At 49.2% G+C, this 17800-nt stretch overlaps 1 protein-coding gene across 9 annotated transcripts in view; it reads left to right on the top strand.

Moving 5' to 3' along the window:
• The window catches only part of DTNB (dystrobrevin beta), a 175739-nt gene that overhangs the window by 53357 nt on the left and 104582 nt on the right, over positions 1–17800 (top strand). For 8 of the 9 annotated variants that reach the window (XM_086743545.1, XM_086743543.1, XM_086743542.1 and 5 more), the window contains one exon: positions 6186–6310. The exons of the other annotated variant lie outside the window; for it this stretch is intronic. In XM_086743545.1, the coding sequence (XP_086599671.1) occupies positions 6186–6310 (125 nt within the window). The remainder of the gene's footprint in view (positions 1–6185; positions 6311–17800) is intronic. 9 annotated transcript variants of the gene reach the window in all.

Raw genomic sequence — 17800 nt, 5'->3', positions numbered from 1 at the left:
TGAGCATGTTTTCGTTCAGTCCCCCAGAAGCAAGCGGAACGGGGCCGTGGTGTTAGGCGGCGTGCTCCGCGTCCCTGTCACGTTGCTGGCTGTGTGGCCCTCCACCGTCACAGGGGCTCCTATTTTCAAATGCGTCAAAAACCCTTTCGTAACTGGGCATTTCCCAGCAGAGGGCACGCTGCCCCCGCACACAACCGCGAGCTGGAGGCCGGCCCGCTGCGTCGGCTGCTGCTTGTCATCCTGTTCCGTCCTGCATTGCGCTCACCTCTCCCCGTTGGCTTCCTTCTGCTTAATCCGCTTGGCTGCTCAGCACAGCTCCTCTCCTGGGAGAACTGGGAAGGTTCTCCGTGCACTGGCTTGAAAAACGTTTTGGCTTGCTTGCCCGTGCTCAGCAGAGAAGGGTGGGTGTGCTGCCTCGTTTCACGTTCGCATCCGGCGCAGCGTACAGTTGTGAAATTACAAGTAATATCAGGACAGTGAGGCAGAGGTTGGAGGCGAGGGGAGGGGGGAAGAGAGAGAGAGAAACAGATCACTTTTAAAACCTCAATTTTCAGTCAAGTGTTCTGGCCAACCGGGTTTCAAATTCACTTTTTATTGCTTACAAATTGCGAAGCCCATTGTAACGATGGCTCATGCTAGACCTTTTGGTAGAGGTGAACATGATTTTATAAATAGGCAACATGTACGTAACTGGAAGGTAGAGGGACAATTTTTGGTAGTGTAGTTTGCAGTTTCCAGGTTTTTAATTCCATGATGGAGGTTTTTTGATTTGGATTTTTCTGGTTTTTGTTTGGGTTGTTTGGTTTTTGGTTTTTTTTGACAGAGACAGGATCTACAACCTGTTGTGAAATGAAAAGGCTCTGGCAACACACGATGCAGATGCAATGGGTTTTCAAACACACGGAACGTCACAGATGTGTTTTACTGATAATTTCTCACTTCTTCTGCAGGTTTAGCACAGTTTTTCAGTGGTAGCTGTCAATAACATTAGTTTTCCCAGCAGAACGTGGCCAGTCCCTCTGCGTTGATCGCATCCCCCGGCCGTGGTTGTGCAGATCAAGGCAGCTCCGCGGGTACCGCTCGTCGGATGCAGCTCAGTTGTGTCTAGGCTTGGTAAAGAACGTGCACACTCAGCACATGCCATGGTTTTGGTGAGGGGTCCCTTTGTGGTCTTTTCCTGGTCTCCCAGGACAGCGGGCGGAAGCCGTGCTATCGGAGAGCGGCTGCGGGGCAGCATCGGTGTCTTGCTGGTCGAGCAGGGCCAGACCCTGCGCAGTGCAGCTGCGTTCCAGAGACCCGGAAAAAGCAGTTGAACGGTTGTTCTGGCACCTAAAATGACTTGTTTGCAGGCTAGCTGCACGCTTACACACGTATCGCTACCTAAGTTGCATTTTGTTCACGCTTCATTTATAACTAAGTTTATTAAATAAAATGTAGGATCCAGGACAGTCCTTGACTGATGTATCTGGTTCATTTACTGAGATAGCAGAGCCCGGCCGTTTGGTCTGCAGGTGGTTCTGAGGAGGAGGAGTGCCGCGGGGCGCGAGGCGAAGGTTAGCAGGAGAGGTGTTTCAGCCTTTCCTGGTGGCTGTGCAGGTGCAGTGAGAAATCAGCGGAGGAGCGTACAGCGCGGAGCAGGGTCTCCTTCAGCTTTTTGTGTTACAAAAGAGAACAAACATCCTAGCCCCTCACAAGTATTTATTTTGCTTTTTTTGAGCTTTCTTTCGAACCTGGAGAAGCCAAATGTGCTTGCTGGTAGGCAGACGCCGGTTCGGATCATGACAGCTGTGTGTGACTGCTGCTGCTCAGGAGCTTCCGCGGCACTGCTGAGGGGCGAGGAATGCGGTTTTGCAGATTACCGCTGCGGCGGCTGCAGAAAGCCTGCGTACCAGTACCAGCCAGCGCTGGGCCTGGGAAGGGTGACTTGTCATACTCGCCTCATCTGTTCTGGCCTCGATTTCTTGTTCAGTTGAAAAATTTATTCAAATGTATCATCTGGAAGGTGGTGGTGGAAGTGATGTTACAGAAGCAGTTCTGGGATAACTGGATCCGTACGTAATTCAGTAGCCTGCCTCTGCCTCTGAGCTTCCTAGGTGTTTCAGAAGCCAGGAAACCCAAAAATGTGCATCTCCACTAACCAGCCCAGAAGGAAAGGGATCCACTGGGATGTCAAGTGACTGCATACTGAGTTGTAACTGTTTAGAAGATTCATTGATTCATTCAGCATGGTAACTGGTGGCAAACATTTCTCACAATTTTTATTGTTCTTATGATAAAGAAGCAGAAACTGTTTCTTTTAAATACTTATTGGTAGACTTGGGAAGCAGGTAAGTATCCTCCACTGGGAGGTCTAGATATGTGAAAGGCTGGGAGAGTTTGCTGAAGAAGGATCTCAAAGACTGTAAAATGTGAAAAGATCTGGTGTGCTGGAAAGCAGGAGTCCTGCAAGGAGGGCTGCAGTTGTTCCTCGCTAACGCGCTCAAAGCTGCCGAGTGCTACTGGCATATGGCTAGAGCCGAGCTGGCTGCTGTGTGCCGTGACCCCTTTGCAGTAACGCGGAGGAGAAACCCTTCGTGAATGCCTTGGCAACCAGCTGATGGGTAAAAGCGGAAAGAAGGTTGTTGTGTGACTTGGCAGTTTGGAGGAAAACCGAAACGGTGAACGCCTGGGTCCAGGAAGGCTGCTGAAACGCTGTGTCCGGGTAATAGCGCGTATTCCATTTGTGTGCCTGCCCTCTTGGATCATCAGCCACGCTTATGTCAGACCGACGTAATGGCCCCAGCGGTGCAGATCCCGCTGAGTCACGTACCGTGGCATTTAGGATGTAAACCAAAACGGATAAAATGGGTGGCCTGCTAGCCGTTCCCAGAGAGCGTGTGGGGGAGGCTGAGCAGCGCGGTGTCGGCTGGTTTCTGCAGTTACGCTTCTGCGGCAGAGGGAAATGTGCCGTGGTTGAAAGCCTCTGAAAAGAAAGGCACACCGGACTGCTCTCCCATCTAAAGCTGAAGAGAAATAAGACCATAAATTGGACTCTAGGATGTGTGAAACCTTTTTCAAAGTCTGAAATTCTTTATTAGCTTTAACTACTCGTTTAGAGTTAAAATTTATTAAGCCGGGGGATTTTGCAGTAGTACCTCCAAGTTCCAAACTGATGGAGGTCCTGCTGTGACAGGATACTTCAGTTTGCCCCAGCCGTTTACAAATACGGATGGAAGTCAGGAAGGAACAAGGTGAACATCTGGGGAGGAAGAGGATGGTACAAACACAGCGGTGCTGGTGATGGGCAGTGCGTGGTGTTACCTGGCGAGGTTCACCGTGGTGGCGTCCGTGACGGGAAGGGGGTTTGTGGTGTTTCTGGGTTGGCAGTGGATAAGCGGATTACGTTAGGCTGGGGCTTTCTGTTTGTGTTTTCTGCTTTTTTGAAGGGTTTCTGCTTTGCAGCGTGCTGAAGTGCTTATGGACGATATCCAACGGTGTCAAGATTAGCAGCAGTGGTGAGAGAGAGGGGGTTTTATGAGAGATGTCTGAAGTAGAACCCAGCTAATTGAAAGGGAAAATAGCTGTTTCCGAGGGCAGCGAGGTACCCCTGCGAGGTACGCTGGCCCGAGGAGCGGCGTGCTCGTTCGGCATGCTGGGCGCCTTGCACCGTCAGCTGCGCTGAGGCAGCGTCAGAAAGCTGGGATCAATGGAAATTCTCTCTCCCCATCATTTTCAGAAAGTGAAGCTGTGTAGTGGCTCGATTGTACAGCGTTCTAGACAGCACCGCGTTTGTCTGATAAAATAAATGGTGGGGTAGCACGATAGCATACAGCCTTTGTTACCACAGTGGAAAAAGCCTTTAAAACAGCCTAAAAATCCTGCAAAGAGCAGGTCGCAGAGCAGGCACACTGAGAACAGACGGTCTGTGCGGGAACCAAAAGATGAACAGGGTGAAGAGCAAAGTAGGAAATACTCCAAAAGGAGAAGTGGGGAACAAAAGGAGCGAGAAATGAGTGTGGACGTTTTCACCATGTAGAAGAATTAATTTAGGAAAACGAGAATTTTACTTTTGGTATCATCACATTTGTATGCATAAGTTAAATCTTTCTGTGGACTTAGTAAGAAGTAATATAGGGATTGGATTGCGTTTTTAATGGGATTTCAAAATAATTAGAGGCTGATGATCATCTGTAGAACCTTTCATAGTGAGAGTGCCTTGCACTTCAGCAGCGTTTGCGAAGATCATCCCCTGATTGCAATCTACCAGGCTTTCTCAACACATTTAAAAAATAAATAAAAAAAAAAAAAGATCAACTTACCATCAGTAACTCTTTTTAGAACTTACTATTTAGTGAATATTTAGTGAACTAGTAAGCTGAAGTGCTCCTGAACATGCTGTTTTACAGAGCTCCCATGGGAGACTCACCTGAAGCAGTCAATTGTCTTGACGTCCTTGCTTGAACCCCTTCTTGGCAAGAGGAGATAAGAATCTTGTACGCATCCCAAGATTTTTGCAGTGGTGCTTTGTCAGGGCCAAGACTTTCTGCCCACAAAAGCCGAAGATAACATGTTGAGAGGATCAATTGCCTGTCACACCTGGTATCTGAAGGCTGTTAGGCGGCTTGCTGTCCATGGCCTTCATCCTCTCTGTGGCTTCGCACGTTGCATCTGTGGGCTGATGGACAGGAATTCCTGAATCTGAAAGAATTAGGCTGCAGCATATCAAATAGTTGGTTTAATTTGTGAAACAGTGTGGTCTTAATATGGTAACCAGGCCAGAGCGCGTTGTGAAGCATTGTTAGCTGCTGCTGGAGGCACGTGACTGGAATTGGACTGTAGCTACCACTTCAGTCTTCTCTGATGGGTACTCCAGGGAAGAATATCTGCATGAGTGATTCCTTTTTATTCCCTAAGACTATATTCGTTAAGAATTCCGAAGTAGCCTCCACTCATATTTTTTAGAGTCTCAGCTAGCATTGAGTTTGGGCTGTAAGGTGATTGAAGGAGGATAATAAATCCTCAGTGAAGAACCAGCTGGCCTAATATGTTCTCACAGGCATCCAGCTCGTCTTTCTTTTCCAATTTGACAGGAATTTTTCTCTTTTTTCATTGTTTTCCGATTGATATCAATATTGCACATCCCAATCCGCTACAAACCATGTCAACCCACAGAGGGAACAGCCTCCTCGTGCGCACAAAAAGCCTTCGTTGCCTGTTTGCTGTTGCTAAAGCCGAGAGGCCCAGGGTTGAAGATTCTCACTGCTTTACTGGTTACTAATTGCTTATTTCATTGTTAGTAAATATTAGTAATTGTTAGTAATTGCTGGTTACTAATTCATGTTAAGTGTAACTATCTGTGTAACTCCTGCCCAGGGTAGTCTTGCCTTCCTATTTAAATCAGTGTTAATCTGAATTTTAATTTGAATGTGCCGTGAGAATTGCTCCTAATTGTGCTTTGGAATGTCTTGTACTACAAAAATTGCACAGAAGTGATTAGCCACTGAGTTACACACGCGGACTGTTAGCACGTTGGATCAGAAATCAGAGCTGCCGGGTTACTCCTGAGCTCGCGTGGAAGCGTTGTCCGGCCTCCCGCGTCGCTGCCCTGAGCTCGGTGGACGCAGTAACGTTTGCAGGCTTCATTTTGTAAGTGAGCGCTGGACTGACGCCACTTCGGGAGCGCGTGGCTTGGGCCAGCTCTCGTCCCTAGTGCTGGGCAGCCCTGGCCACCGGCCTCGCGTCTCCCGCGGGTGGTCCCGGGGTGCTGCTCTGGTGAGATCAGCTAGCACGGCCCAGGGGAGGTGTGGAAGGAAGCAGAGACACCGGTTGTTCAGATCTGTCCTAACACTGTGTTTCACCTTGGCTTTGCCCATAATGAACAGAAAATGTGAAAGTATAAGAAATCCCTTAGTTGGATGTGATTGCCCCTCGATCTAACCCCTCATAGAAACACCAGACAGTTGGTTTGTTCCTCATCTTACACGCTTTTGTTAACTGCTGTCATTTTTTGATATTATTGCACCGAAAAACCCCACCAAGCTTGTTCACCTGCCTAGTGCCCGCACTAATCTCTCAGGTGTGTATGATGTGAGGGGATATTTCTGATTATTCCAGTACTACGCCGTTGTACACTGCTCTGTTACCTGATTGCGCGTACTACCCTGGCCTTCCTGATAGTCAACTTGTTTTTGTCTTTTCCAAACCAGAAATCACCTGCGAAGAAGCTGAGCCACGCGATTAGTAAGTCCCTGGGCTGCGTACCGAGCAGAGAGCCGCCTCGGCCTGTGTTTCCCGAGCAGCCGGAGAAGCCGCTTGACCTTGCCCATATAGTGTGAGTAGCGATTTTAGTCTGGTTTTCACTTCATCGGCGATACAAAGCGAGGGAGTTGTGGCTGCGTGCGCCTCTGGAAGAGGCGAGCAGAAGGGAGCCCTTGGATCGGAATTGTACAGTTGCAATGCTGTGACTCTTATAAGTGTTTCTCAGCAAAATTATTTGAAACGTTGTTTTGTTAAGAATATCCTGTTAACAAGGAAAGGGATACGGAATATGCTCACGTGCAGTTAGACTAAGACTGACTGTGTACACTACCTGATCTGTTAGCGTTCCAGAGTACTGATCAGTCGTACGTTTGCACATCACCCTTTGGGATCAGACTGCTCTCACTTACTGTACGTTAAAATTATCTAAACAAAACGACGTTAAACATATTTACTGGCAAGTTAATGTTGCCTGGTACCAGCAGTGGCAGGGTCTAGGTTGTTGCTGCTGCCTGGGAGCGTTGGCTTTACACTCTTATTTGTCTCCCTGAGAGGCTTGCTGTGTTTTTCTGCTCAATGGCATTATTGTTTCTGTCCTTATTGTTGAACTGATGGAATGATTTTAATTGTACTGGTGTTGGTTTGAACAGGCTTGAAATCAGTCTGCTTCTCCAATTTGCCAGTTTTCACATCAAAAGCAAAACCTGAGACAAAAAAAAAAACCCAAAAGACACACCCAAAGAAATTCTATGTATAATAAACGAAGCAGCCAAATAGATCTGGTTTAATGCCCTGCAGTCTTGAGGAAAAGCCTCAGTCCTTTCACATATCTGAATTTAAGCACGTGCTATAGAGAGGAGTGAGGAGAGGGGAGCAGAGCAAAGGGCTGTCATTTCTGTCAGATGGAGGACTCCCGTTTTCACGACTATGGAGTAATTAGCAGTTCTGAGAGTAAGTGAAGTTGATGCTCTTCTGGTTTTCTTTCGACGTCATAAATGCCAGATTTGCCCCCTGAACTGTTTCCTTTTCTGAATGGAGAACCAAGGTGTTCAAATCTGAATGTGCGACCGCTGACCGTTGATCGTTAGGATGTGCTGCTTGCCCTTTCCCAGTGCCGTATGGTTTGGATTGACTGGCTCTTCTGTACGCTCCTTTTAACAGTTGTGGCAGTCATTAAGAAAAAGCTGGAGGCTAGCTTGTCAAATATTGGAAAGGTGAGAATTGCAAAGCTTTTCGTAGTGCGGCAAAACACTCGCGTGGCGTTCTCTTGTGAAAAGCATAGAAGATCCACCACTTGGCGTGGAAGAGTAGTTGCAACGCTAGACTCCCTAACGGCGTAGTTTCGAGCTTTACCGATTTCTGCTTAGCTGTGTGGTTGTTTGTTCCAGTTCTTGCATCACTGAGTATTTGCAAACTCGTATAATGCTTGCTTTAGTCCTGTGCAGTGAGGGGAGTTGATCTGATTAATGCAATGTAATTGTTCTGATTTTCTCTGTGAAATTGCACTCAAATTTAAAAAAGAAAAGACTGCTATGCTGCTGCTCAGTTCAGAGCTGCAGTCTGCGCTCCAAATGAAGGGCTTGTCAGACCCAGAAGGACAAGGCTGTGCGTTGTCCACAGAACTGGCTCCACACCTTGGCCAGGATGTGCTGTGGAGCTTGCCGCTTAGCTTTACATCTGGGTTTACCACGGGTGCTGCTCGGCCTCACAGAGGGCAGTTTTGTGTTAAAAATCTGATCAGATCATGAATCCGTTCATGTTTGTCTTTTTAGATTTTTCTCTGTGCTGCTTCCGTGTTGAAATGCACTACCATTCACAAGAGAAAATGAGTAGTTTACAATGTAATACTTCTATCAAAATGTAAAGGGGTGTGTAATTGTGTAAGCACAGTGCATGAACGCAGTCGCAGCGGTGCCGTTGTGACGCCTGTGTGGAGGAAGGCTGTGGAAACCGATCCCAAAGCTGCAGCAGAGGTGTACTTCTGACACAGGTTACCAAGTCTGATGAACTGCTTCTTTCTTTTGCGCGGACTCGTTAGTTTGTTAACGGATCAAACAAGTTTCCGTGCTCAGCCAGACAAGGAATGGCAAAGGCAAAAGCGAGTGGCTTGCTTTCGTGGTTTGTGTTTTTAATACGTGACCCACGGGAGGTGCGGGTAGAGCCGTGCCCCAGGCTTGGTTTTTGCTTCCAGTCAGTAAGGGGCTGTACCTCGACTCTCGGACGCGACATCGCCTTTTTCCGGAGCCCGGAGGCAGCCGCGCGCCGCAGTGGCAGTGGGAGCCAGCTGGGAGGTGCTGGCTGTGAGCCCGTGGGCAGGAGGGTGCGCAGGGCAGCCTGGCAGCGGCGCGTGGCCCGGGGGACATGCGGGTGATGGGGACCGCCGCCCTTGGCAGCGGCAACACAGCTCGGACACGTCTGCTTTGTGCTGCCAGCTTTAATTAAAAAAAAAAAAAATAAAGTGCCCTAAGAAGCCAAAGTATTGGGAAGCACTGCCTAAAGCTGCAAGGACAACTGCGGGAACAACGGGTAACGGTCCAGTGTGAAAGTGATGTAAGTAGGTGATTTATATCAGACACTAATTCACATGAAAACAAAATGAACATAGGATATGGTTTTATATCACTTTATGTAAGTGATATAAAAACTGTGAGGTTTTCTGTGTAAGTGTTGTGGTTTTTAACATTCTCTCTACCACCTTAGGCCCTCCCTCACTAAACAAAACCACAACATGAAGAGATACCATTGAAATAAAAACCAATTTAACGGAAAAGGCACACAAAAGAAGCCCCGCAGTTTTTAAGTGTGACAAGTGACACAGCCAGCGGAGATTCCTTGGCAGAACTTACTTGTAAAGAGGAATTGCTCAGGGCCACAGTGCGTCAGGGATCACCACGTGATTACACTTTTCGTGTAAACGAGGTGCACATCAGCGTCTAACACGTGCTTTGGAGGAGACTGTCTCACAAGGCTAGAATCAACTTCAGCTGAGTAAATAATGTGAATGTAAAAACACTGATAACTAGGAGTGGGTTAAGATAGTTGGCCAAGTGTTCCAGGGAAAACAAGGCTTGGAAGGAAGGAAAAACCAGCTGTGCTTGTCAAGGGAAGGAGAAGAGACCAAAATCGGTAGCAAAGAATGTAGACTACTGGTTTACAAGTGGTTTGAGAACGGTTCTCAGGTTGTGGTTGTGCGATGTGCGGATGGCGAGGTGCTCACCTTCCAGAGGTGATCCCAAAGGACGCTGGTGGGTTGCACCCTCTACGTTTTCAGCCCCGACTGCGTTTGGAAAGGATTCCTTATTTTGGAGACGTGCCGCTGGTTGTTGCGTGCCTTGGGGCACTGGCGGGTTCCCAGGGCGCCGGAGAAGGTTCGTGTGATCTCGGTTCTTTTTGCAGGGAGGCAGGGAAGGAAGTCGGGGCGATCTCTGACACGTTGTGTTTACCAACATGACTTTGGTGGTGAGTGCAATAACTGAGCAGCAGATAGGCTGGTTTGTTGATCAGTACATGAAAAGGTAACTCATGCCAATCAAGCAGAGGCTTTTGACAATTTCCTGTAGTCAGACTCAGTTTGTATCTCTTTTAGTGGGATTAATTTTGATTAATAAAGTGATATTGTTGGCATAATGCATTTATTATGAGCCTTGGATAGTTTAGAAAACAATTAATTTAGCACATATAGAACAGATTGGAAAAAAAGTTGTTTAGCTCCGTATCATCCTCACTGTAACGGCCCACAGAAGGAGCTGGGTGGGGCGGAGTCCTGCAGGGATCAAGCCGGGCTCTGTGCTGTTCACATTCGTTTTCGTGGCCGGGAGGAAAACAAATGAATAAAATCACTGCTGATAGGCTAGGCAGGAGAGGAGAGAAGTGCTGGAGGAACGCAGAAGATGGAAAGGACAGCGTGCTGGGCAGAGGGACTCCAAACAGTTTTGGAGGTCACGGTATGCAGCTGGCTGAACTTGCATTTTCCGGGTGATTTTGTAACCGAGGGTGCTGCCGGGATCTGAGGGGCACACAGGAGAGTCCACCCCTTGCACTTGGTGGTGGCAGGATCCTCGTCAGAGAACTCCGTAGTCACAGCACCCGCAGCCAAGGCAGACGCTGGGAGACCAAAGGGGTGGAGAAGGCCGACGGCGTTGGTTAAAGGACCAGAGATAGATCTGGGAAGGTGCGTTGAGTCCTATGCTAAGTGTGACACACAGAGGTTAAGCAATGACTTGATATTTCTGAAAATATCTGTCCTAGAGAAATTAAACGTAATCCCAGGGTGCTGTAGCAGGCAGGCTTAGCAAAAGACACGGACCAGAGGTTGAAGGTAGACAAGTTCAAAATCAGAGGTATGTTTTTAATAGAGAATGTAAGTAAATAGCTGTTGAAACAGATTACCAAAGTCAAAAGTGGTGGTGGAATTTCCACCACTGAAACTTTAAAAGCAAGAAGAGAGTATTTTTATATCAAATCAGAGTTCCAGTCGGCTTATGGTCCGTGTTTGACAGAAGCTCGGTTACTGCGGTGTTCCCGTATAGCTCTGAGACGTGGGACACGCGCACAGACATTCGAATGCAGTCTGAGTCGGGAATTGGCAGAATCACTGCCGGAGCACCGCGCGTGCGCTCCGTAAGGCAATTGTGGGTTTGCTTTTTACATTTCCAACAGTAAGTGTTTCTGAACCACCTCTGCTTCTCTTTACCCGCGTTCTGCCTGCCTTCCCTTCTCTCTGCCTTCACCCTCCTCCACGCCCTCGGCTCTGTCGGTGAGAGTTTCCTGGCTGCTCTACAGTAATTCTGCGTGAAGCATCTCAGGTTTGGATGTCGGGTTCTGAGTACAATTGCTGGCACCCACAGGCTCCAAAGGCTCCCCCTTTTTTAAGGAATTGCAGTCTATGTGATGGGAAAAAATGAACAGGCATTTTCTTAGTTTGTATTTAATAAAGGAGAGACTGTATTTGACATGGATCATTTTTCTTGGGAGAAATCATTTGAAGTTTTCCTTCACGGCGGTGTTATTTCGGGTGGTAACTCGATCATCTTCCCCTGGCTCTGGACCCACCAAATGCAAACCCCTCCCGTCAAAGCCTTGGTTGTCAAATGCTGTCGGAGACAAAACCTTTCCGTGACACAGCGCTGTTGCACGGGACGTGAAGAACGGTAATTTTTAACCGACATGACTATGCCAGCGACAGCTGCCGCTGCCGGAGCGCTGCAGCACATAGATGTTCCCGTGCTAAAGGGTCCTCGGTGGCGCGTCCGCTGCTGCGGTGGCAGGTGAGCTGCATCACGCTCAGCCACGGCAGGGACGCTGCTCCCCTCTCCTCCCTGCAAGAAATCGGCGTTTTCCCGGGAGAGGCAGGGGAATGTGGCGTGTGCCACCTCCGCAGCTGTTCCCCGTGACGGTCGGGGGGTTCAGCGTGCCGCGGGTGAAGGGGGGTTTGTGCTCGTGAGCTCTGCCAGGCTTGGTGATGCTGAAGGGGAAACGTCCGTCCCACTGCGCTGCCTCACGGAAGGGGAGCCTCTGCTATGCCTCTCTGCGGGTGGCGAGTACGTGAAGGCACGGAGACGTAAGGGGCTGTGGATTCCTTCAGCTCAGCTTTCCTGGGTTAGAGGCTGGAGGTGCTCTGTAAGAGGACTGAAACCGGGCTGAGGAGGCGTTTGCAGGGGTTCACAGAGTGCTCGTGCTCCTGCTGCAGGGCTGACAAAAAACAAGTTCAGGGCCATATTGTGCTCGTGTGAATGTGCTTTCCTCGTGGCCAGCCAAGGCCGGTGGGTTTGTCTGAGAGGGGCTGGAAACCCTAAGTAGCCACAAAGGCCTTAAAGCTGTTGGGACGGTAAGTGCCGAATCAGTTTCACTCTGTCAGATGGTGGAAGAATTCTTGCTCATGACTTTTTTCTGGTAGTGGTAACAAAGTAGTCGGGGATGTCCCTGCTCCTTGCAGGGGGTTGGACTAGAATCATAGAATGGTTAGGGTTGGAAGGGACCTTCAAAGGCCATCCAGTCCAACCCCCCTGCCAGGAGCAGGGACATCTCCAACCAGATCAGGTTGCTCAGAGCCCCGGCCAACCTGGCCTGGAATGTTTCCAGGGATGGGGCATCCACCGCCTCTCTGGGCAACCTGTTCCAGTGTTCTATAACTCGCATCGTAAAAATTTTTTTCCTAATTTTTCTAATCTAAATCTACCCCCCTCTATTTTAAAACCATTACCTCTCGTCCTATCGCAACAGGCCCTACTGAACAGCCTGTCCCCATCTTTCTTGTAGGCCCCCTTGAGGTATTGGAAGACCGCTATCAGGTCTCCCCGGAGCCTCCTCTTCTCCAGGCTGAACAGCCCCAGCTCTCTCAGCCTGGCCTCATAAGAGAGCTGCTGCAGCCCTTTTATCATCTTTGTGGCCCTCCTCTGGACCCTCTCCAACTGGTCCATGTCCTTCTTGTGTTGGGGGCTCCAGAACTGGACACGGTACTCCAGGTGGGGTCTCACCAGGGCAGAGTAGAGGGGGAGAATCCCCTCCCTCGACCTGCTGGCCACGCTTCTCTTGATGCAGCCCAGGATGCGGTTGGCCTTCTGGGCCGTGAGGGCGCATTGCCTGCTCATGTTGAGCTTCTCGTCCACCAGCACCCCCAAGTCCTTCTCCTCACAACTGCTCCCCATCCCTTCTCCCCCCAGCCTGGATCTGTGCCTGGGATTGCCCCGACCCAGGTGCAGGACCTTGCCCTTGGCCTGGTTGGACTTCATGACGTTGGCACGGGCCCACCTCTCCAGCCTGGCCAGGTCCCTCTGGATGGCATCCCTCCCTTCCAGCGTGTTGACGGCACCACACAGCTCGGTGTCGTTGGTGAACTTGCTGAGGGTGCACTCTATCCCACTGTCCACGTCACTGACAAAGATGTTGAACAGGGCCGGGCCCAGCACGGACCCCTGAGGGACGCCACTCGTGACCGGTCTCCACATGGACATCGAGCCGTTGACCTTCCGTGCTCGCACCGACGCCACCAGCGTCCGAAGCAGGTTGAGGAAGGTGATGTGAGGCACTGGAAAGCGTATTTTAATTAGCACCATTGATTACGTGCTTCTATGCTGTTGTAAAGTCTCAGTATCCCGTGGTTCTTATCTTCTTGCATTTTTTGAAAATCGCTCCATTTTCATAAGCTCTGCGTAAGCATTTGGTAGGGATTTATTTCGCTGGAATATGACGGCTCATTTTTAACATTCCTGCTCACTCTGTCAGTGCTGAGGAGCAGTGTCTGCTTCTGTCACATTATAGGCATTTTTTGCCAAAATTACAGAAATATACATTTTTGTTAAGTGTAAAGATGTTTAACAGAGACAGATGACATCTTTTTTTATAAAAGAGCCACGAAGCTGAAGGAGTTTGAAATGCATCTTTTCCTTGGTTCGGTGCTCCGGTAGTTTTGCATTTGAGTACAGCACCTGCTGCGTTGCATTTTCCTTCATTTCCTGGGGAAGGAAGCGCGTTTCTGCATTTTGTGTGGTCATCTCGATCATTGCTTCCTCAGGGTTACAGCCTTTTGAGGTGTCTGCCCACCGGCGGTTTGGTTGGGCTGACACCCCGTGCACGTTTTCTGAACAGGCTTAGGCTGAGGTCCGTTGGACTCCGCACGGCTGAGGAGCTGCCTCCCACGCGGGGGATTCCTGCCGGATTTCCCTGCTTTTCCTAGGAGCCAGCCGTTCTTGGCGGACAGGGCAGTTTCCCAGCGTCTGGCTGGGAAATCGTTCTGCCGCTTCACCTGGGCCAGGTCTCCGCCTGGATGAGCAGGGAGCCGCTCTTCCCCGGCTTCGGTGGCAGCCTTGGACCCGGGCCCGGCAGCCCTCGCAGCCGAGGGGCCCTGAGGAGAGACCGTTGGGATTTACTCTGGAGCGGAGGCCGTTGGGATTTACCCTGGAGAGGAGGCCGTTGGGATTTACCCTGGAGCGGAGGCCGTTGGGATTTACTCTGGAGAGGAGGCCGTTGGGATTTACTCTGGAGAGGAGGCCGTTGGGATTTACCCTGGAGCGGAGGCCGTTGGGATTTACCCTGGAGCGGAGGCCGTTGGGATTTAGTCTGGAGCGGAGGCCGTTGGGATTTAGTCTGGAGAGGAGGCCGTTGGGATTTACCCTGGAGCGGAGGCCGTTGGGATTTAGTCTGGAGAGGAGGCCGTTGGGATTTACTCTGGAGCGGAGGCCGTTGGGATTTACTCTGGAGCGGAGGCCGTTGGGATTTAGTCTGGAGCGGAGGCCGTTGGGATTTAGTCTGGAGAGGAGGCCGTTGGGATTTACCCTGGAGCGGAGGCCGTTGGGATTTAGTCTGGAGCGGAGGCCGTTGGGATTTACTCTGGGCTTTCTTATTTTCCGGAAGCGTTTTGGCCACTGTTCTGTTTGGAGAGGTCAGAGTAGAAAGGCTTGGATGGGATGCCTGTTTTGACGGCAGCTGTCCTTATCCTTCATGACAGAATGAAATTTTTTCTTTATTTTGAATTTTTTTTTGTTTCTTTCTGTGGTAGGCTGTGAGTACATGCGTGATTGTGCCGGCTGAGAGAAATCTCCTCTTGATTTCAGGCTGGTAGAAGATTATGATGATATGATCCAGCAAACTGAATAGGAACCTCCAAGCGATGGGGTTATAACTGTGTATTTTAAATTTTGAATTATTTCTTATTCATATGGTACCTCAATCCTGTAATCATCTTCCTGCAGTGTTAGGTAGCAGCTCTCCCGTTCCTCGGCAGTGCGGTGTTATCAAGGCGCAATGTTACGTCAGCAAGTTACGGGATAGCGTCAATATTTATTTAATAATAATTTAACACGTTGTAATACTTGTATTCACAGTCATGGTTCTGGAGATAATGCTGGTATTCTGGGACAGAATGTGGGGCATGAGTTGTAATTCCTGTTGTACTTGGAAAAGGAGCCGGGACTTTTTTTAGTCCTTAAACTATCGATGCTGAAACCAAACAAATTTCAGTTAATCTACTTTTTATGGCCAGGATAGTAATGGAATAAACTAAGGGAAGTTGTGGCGTTTTCTCTTTGATGCCTTAGATCCAAACTGGCTGAAATTAGGCTTTAGACAAACCTGAGTAACTTGTCTCAGTGCTGGAGTGAGTGGGTGAAATCTAATTTTGTTGTTGTTTTCTGTATGCAGGAGCTCAGATTACATGGGGGAATAATCCCTGTTCTACTTACAATTTTTGAATCATATATTAATTTTTCTTTGAGCTCAGAACGTACAGGAGTTTGCATTTTAGTGTGCGTGTGCCAGTTAGATCTGCTTCTGGCTGCCGGGACGTCTGTCCCTTCACCTTCAAACAGATCAAAATGGGTTAGCTTGGTAAAAAAAATAAAAAAAAAGTAATGCTCAACCCTTCTGTGGCTGGACAATTCAGCCTTGACCGCCTCACCCAACCTAAACCCCTTTTTCGGGTGACCCACCGGGGGCCCAGGCGGTGCTGGGTCACGTGGCGGCTCCGTTTCCTTAGAGACGGCGCCGTGCCGCGCATCGGGATGCCGCGCATCCTCGGGATGCCGGCTCAGTGGAGGACCGGAGAGGCGTTCGCCACCGCCACAAAGGTTTGCTGGATTCGTGGCTTTTGGCATGAAAACGATGTCCGGGTCTTTGCGTGCTATTGGGACGCGGGAGTGAACTCCGGGCGCTATCGAAATCGCAAGCCCGTTGTCTGGTGGTGGGTTGCGGGGAGCTGTGACGGACCGGGGAGCGGGATGCCGGCGAGGAGCGGCGGCGTGGCCGCGCTGCCGGGATTTATTTGTTCCTGGCTGCTGTAAACAGCCCGTGGGAGCAGCTGCGAGCGGACGCGGCGCGGGATGGCTCACCGCGCCGCCGGGAAAGGGTAACTTGCCGAAACCTTCGCTTCCATCTTTCCTGTTAGTCATTTTGGAACAGGGCGAGAGCAAAGTCATTCTGAAGTGGTACCGCACTCGGTGCCTTGTTTACAGTGAGAATTATTATTAATGGACTGATCATACCCGCGTGACCTTTTCGTGGAAAACAGCAGAATTTGCTGTGGCGTTTTGTCCTGAGCAGTAATGGGCGTATTGCAAATTACTGGCAGTAAATAGGCGTGATAACAAACTCGTGTTTGTGTCGGCGTCTCCGGACAGTCGCTGCTCTGCCACCGCATCCTGGAGACGGCAGAATGCTGTGTGATGGTTTCTAGAGACGCTGCGTGCAGATACATTGGCTGTTACATAAAAACCAGCTAAGCCCTCAGTTCAGAATTGCTCAGAACGATACGTTCTGCATATTTTCTCTCGGTATCATTATAGTGCGCAGGGCTTTATTTTCCCCAGTCTCATCTTTTTGTAAAATCCCCAGTATCTGTTTTGAGCTTTGGGATTAGTTTTTAACTTCTTAGCCTGTTCGTTTGTTCCTGACCGTCTTAACAGGAGCATACACCTCCAGCTATTTTTTTAATTAGTACAAAGCCTGTAAAATGAGAACAGTCTGCTCATGATTCCTGCAGCTAAAATAACCTAAACTTGCAATTTTGCAGGGGACAGAGCGAAAAGATGAAGTCTGAGTGGCTCGCCGGGCACGTGGCGCGGGGCCAGGCTGAGCGGCAGGAGGCTGAGCCCAGCTTTGGTCCTGACTCAGGCAGCCGAACGTCAGCGTGTCCACGCACGTCTGACATGTTTCCCTTTGGCAAGTATTTAAGCTGCTATTTTTGGATTATACATCTTTAACCTGAATTGTGGTTGGATTATACATTTTTAATTGTTTTTCTCTGCCCTCCTTTGCATCACGCTAGCTTTTGGCTTGTCTGCTGCTAAGAGTCATTAGGAAAATTAGTCACAGTTAGAAACCAGATGTCAGAGCTCCGTAAAGGCACGTCGAAAACTTAGCTCAGTGTTACAAAGGGACACAGAGGCCACGTTTCTCATCCCCAGTCCACAAATAAAAAACCTCTCTTGAGTAGTACGAGAACAGGAATTGGCTGTTTTCTGCCGTTTGAAGGAACAAAGAGAACAAAGGAATAAGCACTCTGTAACATACACAGGCAGATTTTCTTGCAAGTAGCTCACATGATTTGCACCGGGATGGGGCGCTGAGATCCAATTGAATACTCCCGCTGTTATGTTCCCTTCTTATAGGAAAAAAATGTTGGCTCAGCATACCCGTGGATGTGCTTGCCCTTGGTGCTCTCATTGGAGAAGTATTAGCAGCTATTTTTGAACAATTCCTAGTTTTTTTCTTACAAATACGCTGTCAGAAGGTAGCACGTTACAGCGAGGAGCTGCTGACAGCCATTCTGGGCTGGAATTTTACAGAAGTTTGTGCCCGGTAAATGCTCAGTGCCTTCCTGAATTAATTATTTTAATTACAGTGCAATAATTCTTCAGAAATATTTAAACAAAACTGTGATCTGAATGGCCTGAGGAGCACGGGGAATTCTCCATCTGGTTCTCTGCCGTTCAGGGACAGCCGCAAACGCGTTCCCGTTCCTCAGTTTGTTTCATCTGCGCAATTAATTGGTGCGCGTGTCCCGTAATCCGGGTTTCCCGTAGCTGGGGTGTTTTGTTCCCTGCTCGGAAAAGAAACTGAGTAAGTACCA

This window comes from Chlamydotis macqueenii, chromosome 3 (assembly GCF_036417535.1).
Source record: "Chlamydotis macqueenii isolate bChlMac1 chromosome 3, bChlMac1.mat, whole genome shotgun sequence".
In the NCBI taxonomy this organism is placed as follows: Eukaryota; Metazoa; Chordata; class Aves; order Otidiformes; family Otididae; genus Chlamydotis; species Chlamydotis macqueenii.
The sequence above is the reverse complement of the archived record's forward strand: the minus strand, read 5'-3'. Positions and strand labels throughout refer to the sequence as shown.